A 17,589-nucleotide genomic window follows, 5' to 3' on the forward strand; every position below is an offset into this window, starting at 1 on the left:
ACTTAGGGTGCACGTACAAAATCAGCAATGGTTGTTACTGGAGGGTAGAAGTCGTACTGTAATTCCTGTTTTATTACATGAAATTCATTTTTTTTTTTAAAGATTAAATATTGCTGTGTCTTTTGCTATATATTTACATGCAAAAACAGATTATAGTAACTGTGAAACGAAAGTAGCATAATGAAGTGCAGTGCTTCCCAGCTGCTCTGTGTACAACACAGCTTGTCAGCAGCTTGAGCTTTAGTGCTGTAGGGTTGCTTTCCTTAATGTGCGCGAGAGACAGCTGAGGAGACGAAAGCAACTTCTACAAATGATCTTTAGAGTTCTTCAGAAAAGTTCTTTCTCATAATATTGGTGCATCTCAGGGAGACAAAAACGAGAAATATTTGGTCGTGCACAAAGCGGCCTTGAGCAGCCTGGAGGTCTCCGGTGGAGAGTTTCTTGCAAAGCTGTTGCCTGTGGAAAGCTAGATGAGAGCGATCATCCAGTTCCTGCTGCCCTTGCTCTTGTAGAGAGGGAACAGGTATATTCTGGTGCAGCGCTGCTCTGCCCATTGCTGCTGTGAGTCGGAGCTTTGGGGAGACTGCTCCGTGCCGCGTCAGGGCTGGGTTTCCGAGGGTTGGGAAGTCAGAGTTCCCTTGCTTGGCTTAGTTCTTACTCTTAGTTTGGGCGGGGTACGGTCAGAGTTGAGAATATGTTCCTACATAATCAGTGTAATACACCATACTTCAATCATTTTGTTTTAAATTTCATTTTTTTGCAAAGTCACATTCTTTTTTTTTTCGCTCTTGTTCCCATTGACATCTTTGGCATTGTGGATCACAGCCATCTGTGAATGTGTATAGTTTATAGTCTGTCCGCTTCCCTTGTTAGAGATGTCAGTTTAATTGCCTCGTAATTTATTTTGCTCTCAAATAACCAGCAAGTGAGGAAGGAGAAAGCTGAGCCAGAACAGAAAGTTGTGACCAAAATGAGTCTTACCTGAAAATTTAGGAGCGGCACGGTAGGATTTGTCTGAATTTGGAAAAGTAAGATGCCAGCAAAAGTAAAATTTCAGCAAATTTTAAAAGGCTTCGTTCACGTGATAATAGTTAATGACGTTTCATGTTTGGTCGTTTTTCTCATATTTGAGAATTTAATTCAACATGGAACTCTTTTTCTATAGGCAGGTCAACTCATTGTCTCTAGGAGAGGTTTAGGTAGTATTTTACTTGGCCTGTACATCAGAGTGCTTCCTGACTTCAGCACTGAGAATTTCCAGTGTTTCCCTTCCGGATCAGGAGTAGGCTTTTTAAAATGTTAGAACCATAGGGTTCTATCTTATAACATAGCAGAGGCTTACAGAGTTCGTGTAGAAAGCTTTTTAAAAGCAGGATTTTTGTGTTAGAAAATGGCATGGGAAGATGATGGGAAGTGTAAGTTTGACAGTTAAATTGCACCTTGCTATTTATAACCTTACATATAATGAGAATTAAGTGAGCAAGAATTCTCTTAAAGTTTTTTAATTCTTTGTAACAACCAAGTGAGCATAGTATTTCAGTGATTATTACCTACATATCGGTTTACAGGGTTAATACAAAGTAGCTCTATCAGGCAGTGTATCACTAGTGCTTTTCATTTTCTCAAGTCAGGGATGTAGGAGCCTATTGCATTTAACAGCCTCAGTGAAGTAAGTTAAGTTACTTGACATGACAATACCAAAGGCTTTTTTTCCAAGCATTATTGTGTTGGTTTTAAAAATGCACATCTTCTGTAAATATTTTAGTGAAGTTAAGTACATAGATTTTTACTGTGGCACTGTTTGTATTACATTCTCCATTTCCTGGTGCTATTCTTCCTATAGTTGTGTCCAGTAGCTAGTTATCTGTGGCACTGCTGTTAATGGTCGTGATGATCTTGTTAAAGATTATTTTTTAAGACCTTAATGCTGCTATAAGTAAGCTCTATAAAATATTGTCATTTAGACAAAAGATTATGCTCATACCAAAGTTGGTATGTTGTTCATTAAATATATGTACTTGTGGGTGCATATATTTAACAGTACTGTGAAAATGTTAACTCTGCAATACAGTTATTTTTCTAACAATGCTGCTGTTTTCCAGGTGTTTACTTTTGTAGATACAAGAACTAAATATATGGCTATTTGGTGAAAAAATAGTTTTCAATAAAACTATAGCTGCAAAAAGTGTTCTGTGACTATTTTTAAATATAAGCATACTAGAAGCTGAAAACGTTATTCTCGAGCGATTGAAGCTGAATGCAGGCAAAAGTAAACATGAGGGATCTTGAAATCGGAAAGTGTTACGAATATGTTGTTGGAAATACATAGATGTGTTGGAAACACGTGGCTGTTTGTGTGTGAAAGTAGCGTGCCAGTGGTGCGGGTTGTGCACCTAACGTTTGGAGTTGCCTTTTCAGCTTCTACAGCAGCTCAGCCATAAAGTGAAGGGACAGGTACGGACCGTAAATGAGAGGAGGCATCTGGTCATTTAGGAAATGACAGGATCAGGTACAGTCTGGCGATGTAGGAAATAAGGGATTTTGTGGTATTCGCTTCTCTAAAGCACTTTTGCTTCGTAATCTTGGGCTCTGGTTGCTGTCAGGATCTCAGTGTCATTTTTTTTTCCAGAGTGAGGTGGTTAAACCTGACTTGCTGAGCAGCTTGTCCTGCTAGATGTGGTCTATACACGTGGCATGTTTGTGGTGTTGAGTAGTGCTGGACATGGCCTTGGACTGGAGGAAGGAGGGTTACATGTCCCCTCTTGACTTCCCTTGATCAGCTTATAGCTTGCTTACCTTGTCTAGACTCCGTAGTAATAGGTTTATAGTGATCCTGGGGAATATAAGTGTTTGTGTGGCCTATCACTAATAATCGAGCAGTTACAAGATCAGACCGGAAACGTATTTATCATAAATAGCTTTGTATCAAAAAATTGATACTTGCTCTAGAAGAAAGTGGGCTCCTTGCCTCTGATTGTATAGACAAGGGGGTGTCAAATCCAAAGGAGAAGATAAAGCAAAAAATACTTTTCCTGTAATGGAGAAAGAGTTTTCCTATTCCAGTTGTTTAAAAAAAAAAATAAAAAATCTTGTAAATCAGAAGAAAGGTATGGGGTAGGAGAAGGGCTGGGTTGTTAGGTTATCAGCCAGAGCTTGCACAAGGCTCTGGGCATCAGGCCATGTTAAAGTATCTCCTCTGGGAGGTTCCCAAAGCAGTGCAAGTGCATAGTCACTTGAAGCCAGCCCTTCAAAATTCTGCCTGATCGCAGTGAGTAATCCTTACTGACGGGTGAATAAAATATTCTTTAGCGTTCACTTTCCCTGTCATCAGTATTGCAGCCATGGCTCAGGTGAGTAGGCTCTTGTTTGGTTTTTTGTTTGATTTTTTTTTTTTTTTTTTTCCTCCCCTTGGGCTAGAAAATTCTCTTGACAGCTTTACAAATGTGCTGAAAAAGCCCCACCAAGCCACCGAAAAAAAAGCACCTGTAGGATGGATCACCGCAGTTGCCGAGCAGCCCAAAGCAGCAAGTTAGGAGCACAAGAAAAAAATATAAGAATATTAGATCCAATTCAAACTGCTAATCAAAGGAAGTATTTTTTCCACAAAGTTACCTGTGTGGAGGATATGTTTAATTCCAAGTAGTCAAAACAAATGCTAAGACAAAATTCACATCACGGCAGCTTTTAAGATCTTGAGCCATGCTTTTAGTCTGCATTAGAACAATAAAAAACTTCGTAGAATACTTTTTCTAAGATGAGCTTGTGTTGAAATGTTTGTTCTGATTGTGAAGGGTGGTGTTACCTTATTTAAAGATGTCTCTTAATAGCGTCATGTAGTTTGCACTTTTACGTGAGTGACAAACGTAGTTACTTTTCACAGTTTTATCTGTATTGCAAATACAAGACAAAGTAAATTATAAAAACAGAAGGGGGGGGGGAAAGCCCGCAAATTGGGCATTAAACGACACTGAGTATGTGGGCCTACTGACTTTCTTAAAAAAGGCCATTTTTAAGTAGCTGTTTTTCAGTGTACGGTGTAACTCCCAGGGCATTTTCTGTGGTATATTGAGGGCATGCGCTGTACATTCAGCTAGTAGGGCATTTGTAGGAGATAACATTTCAATAAGCATCTAAAAATATTGCAAAGTACTCAATATGTTAGAAGCCATATAGTAGGTCTGGTATTTCCCTTATTCCCTTAGCTCTCCTACATAGACTGTTTTCATTTACCAAGAGCCATTTACATACACGATAGCGTACTTAAGGTGATTAACTAGAACTTGCTTTCTTTTTTTCCCTCGTTGTTATGTAAACAGTATATTGCTTTGAGAAATAACAATAATTAGGAGAATAGTGGGGGAAAATTAACATACTAATGGAAAGCAATAGAATTATTAGAAGGTGGAGATTTAAAATCACATCCACGTGGACAGTCGCTTCCAAACTTATAGTGGGTGGATGTCCTCAGGGAGCAGCAAATACTCTGTTTTCACCTGCTGTACTTTGCATATTGCACTTCCACTTTGTTTGGAGGAGGAAATTCCAACGCAGCTGCCATGTGCATTCTTCTGGCAAATTAGACCCTTGGGCTGTCAATACTGTACGCGTCCCCTGGGTCCGCTTTCAGTGCGCTTCTAAGGAGATGACAAGAAGAAAAGGATCAACGGTGTCAGAATGGCTTCAAAGAATTTATCCCTTTTCTAGTCCGGCAGAATACGATTGGGAAGGACAGAAAAGAAGTCAATCAAGGGCTGTATACAGTTGTCTTGTAAAGAGGCTTGCAAGGGTCATGCTGTAATTCAACGTTATGCATCCTTATATTTCTGTATCCATGTCGCAATGGTAATACTAGGTGAGAGTTGGATGATGTAGAGCGTGTTTGCTGTAACTGTCCTGTTTGTTCTGGGTAATCCTTAGTCTCTGCACCTTCACTGAAATACTCCTGGAGCGTGTGATGATGTTCTTGCATCACCCCATAAATAAAACTAAAGCGCATGGCACTGTCAGGGTGTTAGTTTGTGGTCTTCTGTTCACGGCTAGCTGCTACTTCCACAAATAATAGTGTTAAAAGTTTAGATCTTGATATTCAGGATAATTCATTATAATAAATCAGAATTACAGCAGACTGTCAGCCCTCTTTATTTGCCTTTTAGCAAGCATTAGGCAATGCGTGTTACAGACTGTTGCTAAATGTTTGTGTATTGGCTTGTTCAAAAGCTGCTCTGATGAAGGTACTTTAAGTTCTTAGCTTTAATAATATAAGTGCAATAATACAGTATAAGGATTAAAAAAAATTGTAGATGGTTAAGAGGTGAGAGTGTGATTTCACAGTGAACTAATTTAATAGTCAAATAGTAAATGAGAAGACTGACCATTTTGAGACATTCTGAAAGTAATCTGCGTGTTTTGCTTGCTCTCTTACAGTCAACGAGTTCACAGTCATCAGGAAGAAATTCAAGTGCCCGTACTGCAGTTTTTCAGCCATGCATCAGTGCATCCTGAAGAGACACATGCGATCCCACACGGGAGAAAGACCCTATCCCTGTGAGATCTGCGGGAAGAAGTTCACCCGCCGGGAGCACATGAAGCGGCACACCTTGGTAAGAGTGCCCCTGCCAGGCAGCTGGCGCGGGCGTTGGGTGGAAACAGAGCCCGTTTGTTCAGGTTAAAGATAACAGGAGCTTCATCTGGTTTAGGTCTGTATTTTGTTTTCCCCTCTGGGGCTCTTCTGAAGACTTCTCCAGTATCTTTTTTTTTTACCCCCCCACCTTTCAAAGGCCCCAGGTATTGCTGCCTGTTCATCCAGAGCTAACCTCCAGCTGCCCTCCTAGCTCAGCCGGAGGGTTCCTGAGTTGCAGCTCGAAGCAGTCGGCACTGCCCGCGCCGAGGGGCTGAGCCAGCCTCGCAAACCCAGCCTCGCTCGCCAGCACAGCCTTCTCCTTCCCATGCAACCCTGACTGCCGGCGAGAGCCTGGGCGTTCGGGCCGGGAGGTAGAATAGCTAATGCTGTCTTCAGGATGGAAAAGGAATTTTTATTTTTTTTTTTCCCTTCAATAGGTTGAATGACTCGGTTGTGGAAAGCTTTAAAATAAGTCGCTCAGCAAGAAGAATTCAAGGCAAAGCTACTCTGGTCTGGCAAGGCTTAGTTATCAAAAATAATGTTACGCCTTACTAAAGGCGACTGCGCAAAACCGACGAGGAGGCTGGCTGGTGCCATTGTCTGGCTTTTTACAACTTCTTCAGAAACAAAATTTTAAGCCAAACTTTGCTTTTTTTCAGGGGAGAATTAATTTGCCATCTTAAAGTGGTTTCTCAAAGCTTGGTATAGAGGTGAGATTGTGGAAGAGCAAATAGTTTCTACGTAATTATTTCAGTAACGCACACCAGCAAGTTCTGGTGCCCCTCTTAAGCTCGTGGAGAAAACTTGCATTTTTTTTTTTTCAAATACCTGGGATGATAGCTGTGAGGTTCTAATACAGTGAGATATTAATCACAGGAGTGTTGACAGTTTCAGTGACTAAGAATTGATTTGTTGAGGTCATTTAAATAAATAACTTTTTCCATATTCATATTATCTATATATATCATATTTATATTATCTATTAAATTTTGAATGTAAAGACTATCTTACTAGAGGAGGTGTGCTTAGAGTAATTAATGTTTTCCTGGTTGTAATTCTCAAAAAGCCACAAAGAACTTTTAATTCCCTCATCCCAGTCCTGCAAGCGCATGCGTCCCCTTGCATACCTTCCTTCAAAGGCAGTTGAATAGCAGTAACGCAGCTTGGTTCAAGTGTAACACAACTTGCGATTCTTTTTCTTGCTCTGTAAATTTGTATGCTACTGAGAATCAGCATATCTTGACATACTGTGGGGAAGGCAGGAAAATGCCCTGTACCCTCCAGGAGTGAAACTGAGGTGATCTGCAAATTAATTTTAGTTCTCAGTCTTTCGCTGCTGGAATCATTCTAGGTGAGTGACTTGGTTCTGTTGAGTCTGAAGTTCAAGTTCTGTTATACGCACAGGGAGATGGAATCAGTTATTTGTGAGCACATACAGGAGAGGATATATGTCTGTCTGAATCTCTCTCTGACTTCTTTTATGGCAGGAATGAAGCTAGTTTAGAAAATACCAGCTGGATTACAAATTTTTAGTGCCAGTTCCTGAAAAAAGTGCAACCCTGACAATACTGATTTGTTTTCATTTCCAAAGAGCCATAAATGACTCCAAGGTGATCTTGGAATGGATGAACTAAAGAAAAAAGGACAGGGATTTGGGGTTTTTTTTGGTACTGTTATAAGGCCCCAGCAAAAATCCAGTTCCATTATTTATCTGAAGTTTCTTTTGGAATGAAGCTACGAAAAGGGGTATTTTCTTATACGCAAATGACACCGTGATCTTCATTTACAAAAGCGGTAGCGCAGGCTGTCTGAAGTGCTCGTGGCAAGATTAGCTGCTGGATTCAGACGCTTTGCTTGTCTTGTCATCTTATTTCCGGTGCGTATGACGTTTTGGGGCTTAATTGTCAACTCTCAGGTAAATCTGTAAAGATGAATGCTGGTGTGCATCAACTAAACATACGTGTTATAAAAATAACGTGTAGGAAAAGGAAGTAGGTTTAACACACCAAAAACCTTGTTTCTCTCAGTTCCTCAACTGATAACCAAAGACGGAAGGGACTATTTTAGTTTGTTTAACTCAGATTAAAATGCATATTTTTATAGTCTTTATATAAAGTTTAAATTGAATAGAAACGCTTGTTTTCTTTGAATTGGAATATTAAAGTAAAAACAAGATTTTCTTTCTAAAATCTTTGCATCTCAAGTGATACTTCTGTGTGGTGGCAGAGTGTAAACCGAGGTTTCCGCCCCGTTGCAGTGAACAGGCTGTGTCCAGAAGGAAGCGCTACCCCTCTAATACCCTCAAGATTTTCAGCTTAGAAAAAACTTTACCAAAAGTTTCTTGATTCTAGTTTGAAGTGACTTGTTTCCCATATGAGACTGTATATATACTGAACTTTCTTACCTGGTCTGTCGCTGTCGTGGTTAACCCCAGCTGGCAACTAAGCACCACACAGCCGCTAGCTCACTGCCCCCCCACCCCTGGGATGGGGGAGAGAATCAGGAAAAAAAACCCTCGTGGGCTGAGATAAAGACAGTTTAATAGGACAGAAAGGAATGAAAAACAATGATAATGATAATAATAATATGACAATAGTAATACTAAAAGAATTAAACTATACAAAGCAAGTGGTGTACAATGCAATTGCTCACCACTCGTTGACTGATGCCCAGTTAGTTCCTGAGCCGTGATCCGCCCCTCCCAGCCAGCTCCCCCAGTTTATATACTGGGCATGACGTCCTATGGTATGGAATATCCCTTTGGCCAGTTTGGGTCAGCTGTCCTGGCTGTGTCCCCTCCCAGCGTCTTGTGCCCCTCCAGCCTTCTTGCTGGCTGGCCATGAGAAGCTGAAAAATCCTTGACTTCGTATAAACGCTACTTAGCAACAACTAAAAAGATCAGTGTGTTATCGACATTATTTTCCTACTAAATCCAAAACACAGCACTATACCAGCTACTAGGAAGAAAATTAACTCTGTCCTAGCTGAAACCAGGACAGTCGCACCATCGCAAGTGACTGCAAGCTGCTTAAAACTGGCAGGCAAAATTTAGATGGGAAAGAGTGGTTTTGTTGCGTACTGAGCTGCTATCTCCTTGCAGTAGCTTTTTAAAAATGTTATTATTATTTATTTATTTTAAATCCATAGTGAACTTGGTTATTATTGCAGGCATTACACCACCTACGCAGTTTGCTCCCTCCCTGCTGCTGTTGCAAAAGCGTGTGCCTTTTCCTGGGAAGAGCTGCTGCCCGGTCAGTTAGAAGCCAGTTCTGTGCTTGCAGCAGACGCCGGTGTTTCGGTGCGGCACAGCTTGCCAGGCGGTGGTACCTGCACCGGGCGGGCGGTTAGCCGCGGCCCCTTGCACCGGGGACGATCGAGGGGCTTACGTGACGAGTTGCTATGGCGTTCAAAACCCCACCATCTACTACCGCTTCCTTCCATGCGTGTGTGCCCGTTCGGATGAGTGCCCAGCCATCTGCTCGGGGGACTGCCTGCTCCCCGAGATGTCCCTTCGTTATTGCCGTGGGGTGTTGTTGAGGTTCTGGTGTTCGGGAGGCAGATCCAAGCAGTGAGCTTAGTCCTGCTGCAAGTGCACAGATTTCAAGCTCTGTTACTAGTTCTGCAGCGGGGAACACCTTGTCGTGCCAGCTGGTTGCCTCCGTCATTTTATTTCTGAGAACTTTCCCCCCTTTTTTTTTTTTTAAACTTTTTCAGAAATTTAGGATGTTGTCAGCACAACATTTTTCCCCTCTCTCCCTTGAAATAACGGTATTTAGTCAGTTAGAATATGGTCTTTCTAATGGCATTTTCAGATACTGAGGGCCAAACGCCGTTTCTTTGTTTAATACTTCCTGATTTGGCTATAAGGGAAATAGGATTAATTTCTGCTCAGCTCCATCCAGTAATATGGTTCATTTCGAATATGCTGACTAAACTGTCAGTGTTGGAAAAGAGGGAGAGAGGTGATCAGTTTTTTAACAGATATTTCAATTACTCATCGTTTTAGTACCCATTTTACTTCTTTTTTTGTATGGCTCTTTTAGCCCTTATTCTGCACCCTTAACCACCTTCTGTAATCCTATTCAGCTTTTGATGCCTGAAAATCATTCTTCTAACAGATTAAAAATGAGTGATACCTATAGATCCCGTTAGATGACTCTGACCAGCCCTGTCCAACTGCTTTTAAAAAAAGCTTACGTGTAGTTTAAAAAAAAAAAAATACAATGACTTTGCTTGATGCAGTTGAAGAATACACCGCGAGGACTAGCTCAGAGCAAGGGAAACCTGAACCCGGAGCACATCAGAAGAGCTCGCAGGCTTTGAACGCGGTCGGGACCGGTGCAATACAAAGCCTGAACGAGTGTCCTGTGGTAGTGAGGGCTGAGGGGGTAAGATGGGTCAATTTGTCCTCTTCCCAAATACCTTTAGCTCAGCTGGGTATTCCGGATGAGCAACGAGTGCAGGGTTATGGGGAATGCGGTTGCGAGAGCAGGTGATCCCGTGCTGGGGTAGGAGCGGGGAACTGGCCTCGCCAGGCAACTGATTTAAAATAAAAGGAAGGACTTTTCCACGCAAGGCGTGTTTAACCAGCAAAACCTTTCCTACAGGCCCTGTTGTGAGCATGAAAAGAATAAATGAGTTCAGAAAAGGATTAGGCACCGGCGATACGTGCCCAGAGGCTCTGATAGCTGATGGTCTGCGCGAAACGGCTTGCTCGGGACGACCCCAAATCACTGGCCACTGAACAGTGTAGTACAGGGTGGATCCTTCTCTGCTGCTATGCCGCTTCCCAAAGTGTCTCCTGCTGATCAGTGCCAGCGACAGGGCACTGGCCAAGGCGAGCTCCTGGGCTGTCCTGCTGTGCATTAATATATAAAAAAGTAAAGAATATATATATATAAAAAAGAAAAAATATATATGTATAATATATATTGGTCAGCCCTGAAGTAGTCAGGCAGTTGGACTAGATGATTGTTGTAGGTCCCTTCCAACTGAACTATTCTATATATAAATAAAATGAATATATATATGTATTTTATATTTTTTTCTTTATATATATATAAATGAAAGTACCTGATGAGGCTCCTCGTGGTGGAATTCAGGAGTTCTCGCTGCGCTGGTTGGCCGTTCCCTTTGGGAGAGGAGCAGGTGAACATGTTGAGCAAGCTCCTTGCCTTCCACACATGGCAAAAGTAGCCAGCGACAGATTTCACCTTTGATTAGGTGCTTTTGTGCTTCTCGAAGAATGTAATTTTGCTCATGGTGTAGTGGAGTTTGAATCTTGAAGTGATTTCTGGTATCCTGCAGAGCGTTTTCCCACTTACCGCTTATCCTGGAAGTATGATAGCTCCGTATGCCTGTTATTCTCGGACATAAAATGCAGCATGATTTATAGAACAGAAACATTTGTGACAAACCATTTTTCAGCCACCAAAGTAGTGAGAAATAAGGTTAGAAGTGCATTCGGCTGCGCTTTTTTAGAGATACAGGATGCATTCACAGTGCTCCTACTCTTTGGTTCTTGGCAGCAGTGGGATCAGGAGGGAAACCGCTAAATTAATGTGACATTAACAGCGGTTTGATCGTGGGTTGTTCTGCTCTGGTCTGCAGAGAATTGGTGCTTGGGGGTGGTGGGGTTTTTCTCCTTTTTAAGATTTTCCTCGTGGTGGTGGTGTAATGCAACTACTGCACCCCAGACAAACAGAAAGAGGGGGGGAAAAAATGAAGTGATAAAAGTTCCTCTGAAAACTACTAGTTTGATGATCAAAGGGCAGTCTCAAAAGGGTTTTTTGTATGACACCATTACAGGGTTGAATTAATCATGGTGGGTTTGAGTTCACGATGAAAGCCCGTGACGATCTCAGGTTGCGGTCATGGGCTGCAGTGGTTTTGCCTTTGCAGAAGGACAGGGGAGCGTGTCCTTCCCTGCAGCTCTCGATCCGTCTCCGTTGGCATTAACTTTTCTGGTCATTCTCCTTTTCCAGGTCCACAGCAAAGATAAAAAATACGTCTGCAAAGTGTGCAACCGAGTGTTCATGTCTGCAGCCAGCGTGGGGATTAAGCACGGCTCTCGCCGCCACGGAGTTTGCGCCGATTGCTCTGGTCGAGGCATAGCTGGTCACCTGGACCACAACGGAGGAGAAGGGTCTCCGGACGAGTGCTACCCTGGGGAAGGCCAGTACATGGAAGACCCAGATGACATCAAAGTGGAAGGAGACGAGGAGATGGGAGACGACGACGACATCAAGTGGAAGGATGACGTGGGAATGTCACAAGATGATGTGATTTTAGATGATGACAAAGATGTCGACTCTCCGCAGGAGCAGGACAACTCTGGGGAGAACGACAAGGATTTTACCTGGATTTCTTAGGGATTCGGGGGGGGGGGGGGAGTTTGTTTCGCTCTGTTGTTTGTAGGGGGAGGGAGGGTGGGGGAGGAAGGAGTATGTTGGAAAAACTAAGTAGCCTTGTTGTCGTCCATGTGTGCAAAATAACTCTTGTGTTTTCTAAACAAGTCCTTCTCTGTTCCACTCAGATACTGTCTTAGCAATGTCGCTTCCAGCGACACGACTGACTTCGCCTTCCCCCTTCTCCCTTCATGAACAACCCCGACCGCGGCCGCCCCGCCGGCCCCGCCGGCCGGCTTGCATGCGAGTGAGGTAGAGTTTCTGCAAGCGTGAGCGCTGCGCGATGGGGAGGCTGGGTGAAGCATGTGTCCTCGTACCCTTCCCACCCTGAACCGAACACCGGGGAAATTTTTGTGTCCGAAGCAGGTTTTTTTTGGTGGTGGTTGGTTTTTGGTTGTTTTGGGTTCGTTTTTTTTTTTTTTAACACCTTGTCTGTGTGCTAAAATCCCAGCAGCAATGGAATGACAAGCTAACGTTGTGAAAGCAAATCGATGTATGTGTTGGAGGGCTTCCCTTGATGATACAGGCCTTTTGCAAAGTTATTTAAAGAGAGTTTTTACTATTTTTTATGGAGCCAAATAGATCAAAAGGCAAGTCAGGTTACAGCCTTACGAATTCTTTTCTTAGATTCTTAGCTTCCAAAAGAATCACCATCAAAGACAGATTATGACGTTTCTTGGACCTACTGGCGTCTTACCCACATCCCGTCTTCCAGCCTTGGTTATCCGCGGTCGCTGAAATGCGTGTTGGTGCTTCCAGAAGCACCTTTTGCTATAAAGGACACAGGTAATTCTCTACCTGTCATTCTTCTCCGCAAATATCTTCACTTCTCGCCCTTTGCTCAACTGCCTTTTTCGTAAATATATGCAAACCGTAGCAAAAATGAGGCGTTTAGCAAAGTGCAGGATGAGCTGGGAAACGTGAGAAGCCAAGGTGAGGAGATCCCAACTGGGCGGAAATCTTGCTGCTCCCATCCTGTAGGCTTCGGTGGGGCCAGGATTTCACCTGGGTACGTTGTTCTTCCTTGCCAATCCAAAAATTTTCGTTCATCACTGGTAGGCGTAACGCCTGCTTAATTCATGACGAAAACCTTCGGCTTTAGCTGCACTGGTTCCATGTACATTTTCAAATAAACCTTTTTTTTTTTTTTTTTTTTTTTTTTGAATAAGAACCAGGTTTCTCTCCCAGCGTCTCCTAACAGGCTCTGTGGGGCTGCTCCAGGTAGTTGGATTCTCCTTGTTCATATCGGCCACTGTTGCCTTCTTCCAGCTACACCTACATGACAACAGCAACAACGTGCGTTGGAAGTGTCTTGTTCCTGAAGCAGCTTGTTTTACCCTTCACCTCTTTGCTTCTGGTGCTTTTTTTAAATAATAATAAAAAAAAAAAAAGCTGAAGACCTCACTCTTTCCTTGCCGTGGAGCAATTTTATACGATGTCTGTGACGGTGGTATCTGGAAACTTGCCACAAAAGACAACCCGTTACCAGAAAGCCAAATGACTCAAGGTGCTATTTTCCTCCCGTGGTGGGACAGGCGATCCCTGCAGGGTGGAGAGCGTTCTTGCAGGTCCGGTGGTCCTTAATGAAAAGCGTGGTTCCACCCAGCAAAGGAAAAGAAAAGTATATTGTACAATAAACCCCAGTAAAGCAAACAATCTTGATTTAAGCCACTTGGTGCCAGGATTTGGTGGGGCGCGGTGGGAGCCTTGATCCTGGCCCCTGTGGTAGCCGGTTCTTTATTCATTCCCTGATTTAAGTCGCATCCTGGGTTTATGGCGTTCGATTCCTTTCTCTGCTCCTCGGTTCCTTGCAAAAGTTCACTGCCGCCACCTCTCTGCGTGCATCGTCCCGGTTCACGCTGACGATCGCCTTCCCTGGGAGCCTCCAGCAGCTCCCAGGCTCCTGGTCTATCGCTTCTAGCGCACGTCAGTGATTTGGAAACATGAGTCTTTCCTAAAATCCCGTGTTAGGCGAGGATTAGACGTGTTAGACGCGAGCACCGTCTCTGCTGCTGATCCGTAGGATGGAAAAGTCAAGTGGGGCTTGTTGCTTTTAGCCGGTGAGAACGGATAACCCTCCTCTTTACGTACGTAAAGAACAGAGCGGTAGGGTCACGCAGAAACATTTTTATTTGAACTGTAAAAATCTAATTTTGCGTTTTAGCTTCTTGTAAAGCCCTCCTACCGTATTTAAAGAGACGTGAACAAACCCAGTATTTTACGATTGGACCTTTGTATAGTTTTTGTCCATTGCGGGGGGGTCCCAGAGCGAGGTCGCTGTTTCGTTACCCTGGCTTTTGCCTCTCGGAGTGCGGGCTCTGTATTTATTGTCATTTATCCTGTAAATATGGAGGGGGGGTCGGGGGGGTCTGAGGTCCTGAACTTGCAGCCTCACCTGTTACATGTAGACAAATACATACAGTACTTAAAAGATATCTGTAGCTTTGCTTTTTATATGTAAAAATCTATTTAAAAAAATTTTAAAACCCAAACCGTTCAAAAGCCCTCGGTTTCTGTGACATTCCGTCTCGCCCGTCTCCTCCGATGCCGATGTGTGCATCCGCTGTCGTACCTTCCGAGGAGGAGCAGGAGATGTTGGTCCGAGTCCTCCTCTTCCTCGCTCCTCCCTGCCCTCGCCCTTGGGTGACTCAATTTTTGCAATCGGAGTTACGGGGTGCTTAGCTTTACTTTGCAATTCCTTTGGAAATGTTTTATATTTTTTTTTTTTCCTTTTCTTTCCTTTTTTTTTTTTTTTAAAAGGGTGGGCAGTAAGCCAGGGGGCTTTCAGAAGTGTTTCCTAGTAGTGCCACTTGGAAGCTCTTTGAGCCGAGGATGCAAAAAATAAATCAAAAAAAGGAGAGAAAAACGGAAAATCCACGTAAAAGCTAACTTCTACGATGTTACCATTATAATCTAGCACATGCTTCTATATTACTAACATACACTATATATACCAAATAAAATCATTCTAACACCTGATGTATATTTTAAGTGCTTTGTTTTGATGGAGGTGTGCAGATTTGGAAATGCAGGAATTAGTCTTTCAACTTCCGTGCTCCGGCGGGCGCTTCGCGAGGCTTGAGTTCAAAAAAGGAATTTGGGCTTTTTTTTTAATGGTGAAACTTTATAAAAACATCATCAGTTGCTCCGCGCGACCGGACCCTTCGGGCTCCTCTCGGATCTACTGCCTATGCAAACTTCTTCTGCTCTTTGAGATTTAAAGAAAAACCCAATAATTCTGCCTGTGCTGTCCGACACTAGCTCGAGTAACCTCTAGCATCTCGTCTTTGTATTTCCCTTCAGGGCTTTGTATACTTCACTGAGGTTCCCTTTTTTTAATTTTTTCTAAATATATATATGTGCGTGTATATATATATACAGATTGAGTTTCAAAAAAATAACTCCCTTATAGGTAAAAAAGTTGATACACTTGGTCTCAATAACTTGGGACTAAATTTTTTTTTTTAAGTATTCGTACATACTTGTAAATGTCCCTCCCTGAATTTCTTTATTATCCTCTTTTTTTTTTTCTTTTTTTTTAAATATGAAAGTGTGCCAGGAGTACAAAGAGCATTTCAAGCCGTGCTTTGCGACCGTCTCGCGCAGAACAGGGTGCAAACAGCATCGTCCTGCCCTCGCCCTCCAGAAAAAGTCCCCGGGGAACACACCGAGTCGCGCACGAGGTGGGCCTTGGTCTGGGATTGCATTTGGAGAGTATCGTAAGCCATGAGGACAAATGAGGTTCTTGCGTGGCCGCCTTGTCAACCTGTTATTTCCAAAAATCTTATTTAAAAATCATAAATTACCCAGTTTTGTATGTTTTTAACGTCACCCCTAAAGCCTCACAGCTACAGAGTGACTTTGTGGGGAGGCGAGAGGGGGACGTGTCCAATGAAGCTTTGCAAAGTGACTCTCCTTTTCCTTTTCCTTTTTTTTAAAATCAAAAATCAGTGTTTTGGACTACAAAAGGAATATTTTTCGTACGAAAGGAAACCCGCTCGAGCATTAGGTCCCGTTTTATTTCTCCTCTCGACTCATGCCTTTAACTACTCCGCTTTTCCAAAGTGAAAGCCGCGTTGCTTTGGGGTTCGGTGCGTGCGTTTTTGGGATCGATGACTTGGATGGGGGCTGGGTTCGTGGCCCCGAGGGAACCCCGATTCCCGCCGGGGCTGAGCCCCCCCCGCCCCGGGCACCCCCCGCCTCCATGCTTCCCGTTTTGCACATCGCCCTTAGGAAAGAAACTCCATGAAAATAATGCAAAAACTGGAATTTTTTGCAATATTATGAAAGATAATCTTATTTGAGCTCATTCTGTGACATGTGCAACTCCTAAGAAAGCCATACTTAATGGTTCTTTTTATTTTTTAGATTCTATATTGTGTGTTGAATTTCTGCCTTTTTTTTTTTAGTTCCGCATAGTAAGAGTGCTGTGTGTATGCTTTCATATATATTTATTTTTCAACGTGCTTTAAACCTGTCTACAAAAATAAAGCTAAACAAAACAAAAAAGGACAGTGTTTGAAGATTGTTGATTATTTTTTTTGCTGGGAATATTCTATATTATACTGACTTTATATTAATTATTATAAACCTGTGTTTGTATTGAAGATGTGTTTAATATTTTGGGGAGGTTTGAGGAGATTTTAGTAACCAGAAGTCAGTGGGAGAACATGGCTGTGTTGTACTGATTTTCTGTAAATGTAGTTCAGGTAAATATGACCTTATTTTCTAGTTGATCTCCTGGTTTCTCGTCTGCCTGGGCATGCCAGAGGCGTGCCTCTTGATTATAATTACTTTGTGATGGGATTTAGCGTAGACATACTTGCAAAAATCAATCAGTTTCAATAAATTGGGAAATTGCTGCTAAAATTTTGTCTTGTTGGGTTTTGTTTTTTTTTTTTTTTTTAAATATTATCATGTTTTTTTTCTCCTCGTCGTACACGCAGGGATGGGGTGATGACGGTGCCGTCCGGGGGCCGTGGGCACCACCCAGCTGCAGCACTGCGATGCTGCAGGGCCGTGCACCCCCCCGCACTCCTGGGCGCTGAGATGGGGCCGCTGTGGGGTCCCTGCTCCCCAAAATCCCCCCTCGCCCCCCCCGCCGTGGGGAGCCCGGCTCGCCGGGGCGATGCTGCCTTTGCCTTTCCCTTTCCCATGCCCATCCCCAGCAGGCGCCTGTGGCTCATCTCCCCCCCCCTGCCAACCCCCGTGTGTAAGTGTTGGTGGTAATTTCCTTATTTTGGGGGCTTTATTCGAAATTAAAATAATCCCTTTTGCACAGCCCCCAGGAGGATGCACGGGGTGATGCCGTCCCTGGGGCTGCGGATGCGGGGAGGGGGGGGTGACAGCACCGGCTCTGGGGCTGCCCCCTCTGCAGTGCAGAGCCTGTCTTAAAAGTAAGTAAAGAACAATAATCATTTAAAAACAAGAAAAAAAAAAAAAAAAAGAAAGAATCCAAATATTTATTTCTTTTTTTTTTTTCTTCTGGATCTGACACATCAAATCCCCGTCGGCGCCGCGTCGGGGACGAGCGGGGGCCCAGCGTGGCACAGCACCGTCCCA

The 17,589-nt window shown here is 43.2% G+C and overlaps 1 protein-coding gene and 1 long non-coding RNA gene across 3 annotated transcripts in view; both read left to right on the forward strand.

Annotated features, from left to right (window-relative positions):
* Nucleotides 1–11,991, forward strand: part of ZBTB46 (zinc finger and BTB domain containing 46) — a 56,212-nt gene extending 44,221 nt beyond the window's left edge. For both annotated transcript variants that reach the window (XM_050907085.1, XM_050907086.1), the window contains 2 exons: nucleotides 5,425–5,600; nucleotides 11,605–11,991. In XM_050907085.1, coding sequence (XP_050763042.1) covers nucleotides 5,425–5,600; nucleotides 11,605–11,991 — 563 coding nt within the window. The remainder of the gene's footprint in view (nucleotides 1–5,424; nucleotides 5,601–11,604) is intronic.
* Nucleotides 11,992–12,215: 224 nt separating this feature from the next.
* On the forward strand, nucleotides 12,216–14,361 carry LOC127023414 (uncharacterized). The gene is made up of 3 exons (XR_007767438.1): nucleotides 12,216–12,279; nucleotides 12,655–12,813; nucleotides 13,197–14,361. It is a non-coding gene; the product is annotated as an uncharacterized LOC127023414 (long non-coding RNA).
* The last annotated feature ends 3,228 nt before the right edge of the window (nucleotides 14,362–17,589 follow it).

This window comes from Gymnogyps californianus, chromosome 17 (assembly GCF_018139145.2).
Source record: "Gymnogyps californianus isolate 813 chromosome 17, ASM1813914v2, whole genome shotgun sequence".
NCBI lineage: Eukaryota > Metazoa > Chordata > Aves > Accipitriformes > Cathartidae > Gymnogyps > Gymnogyps californianus.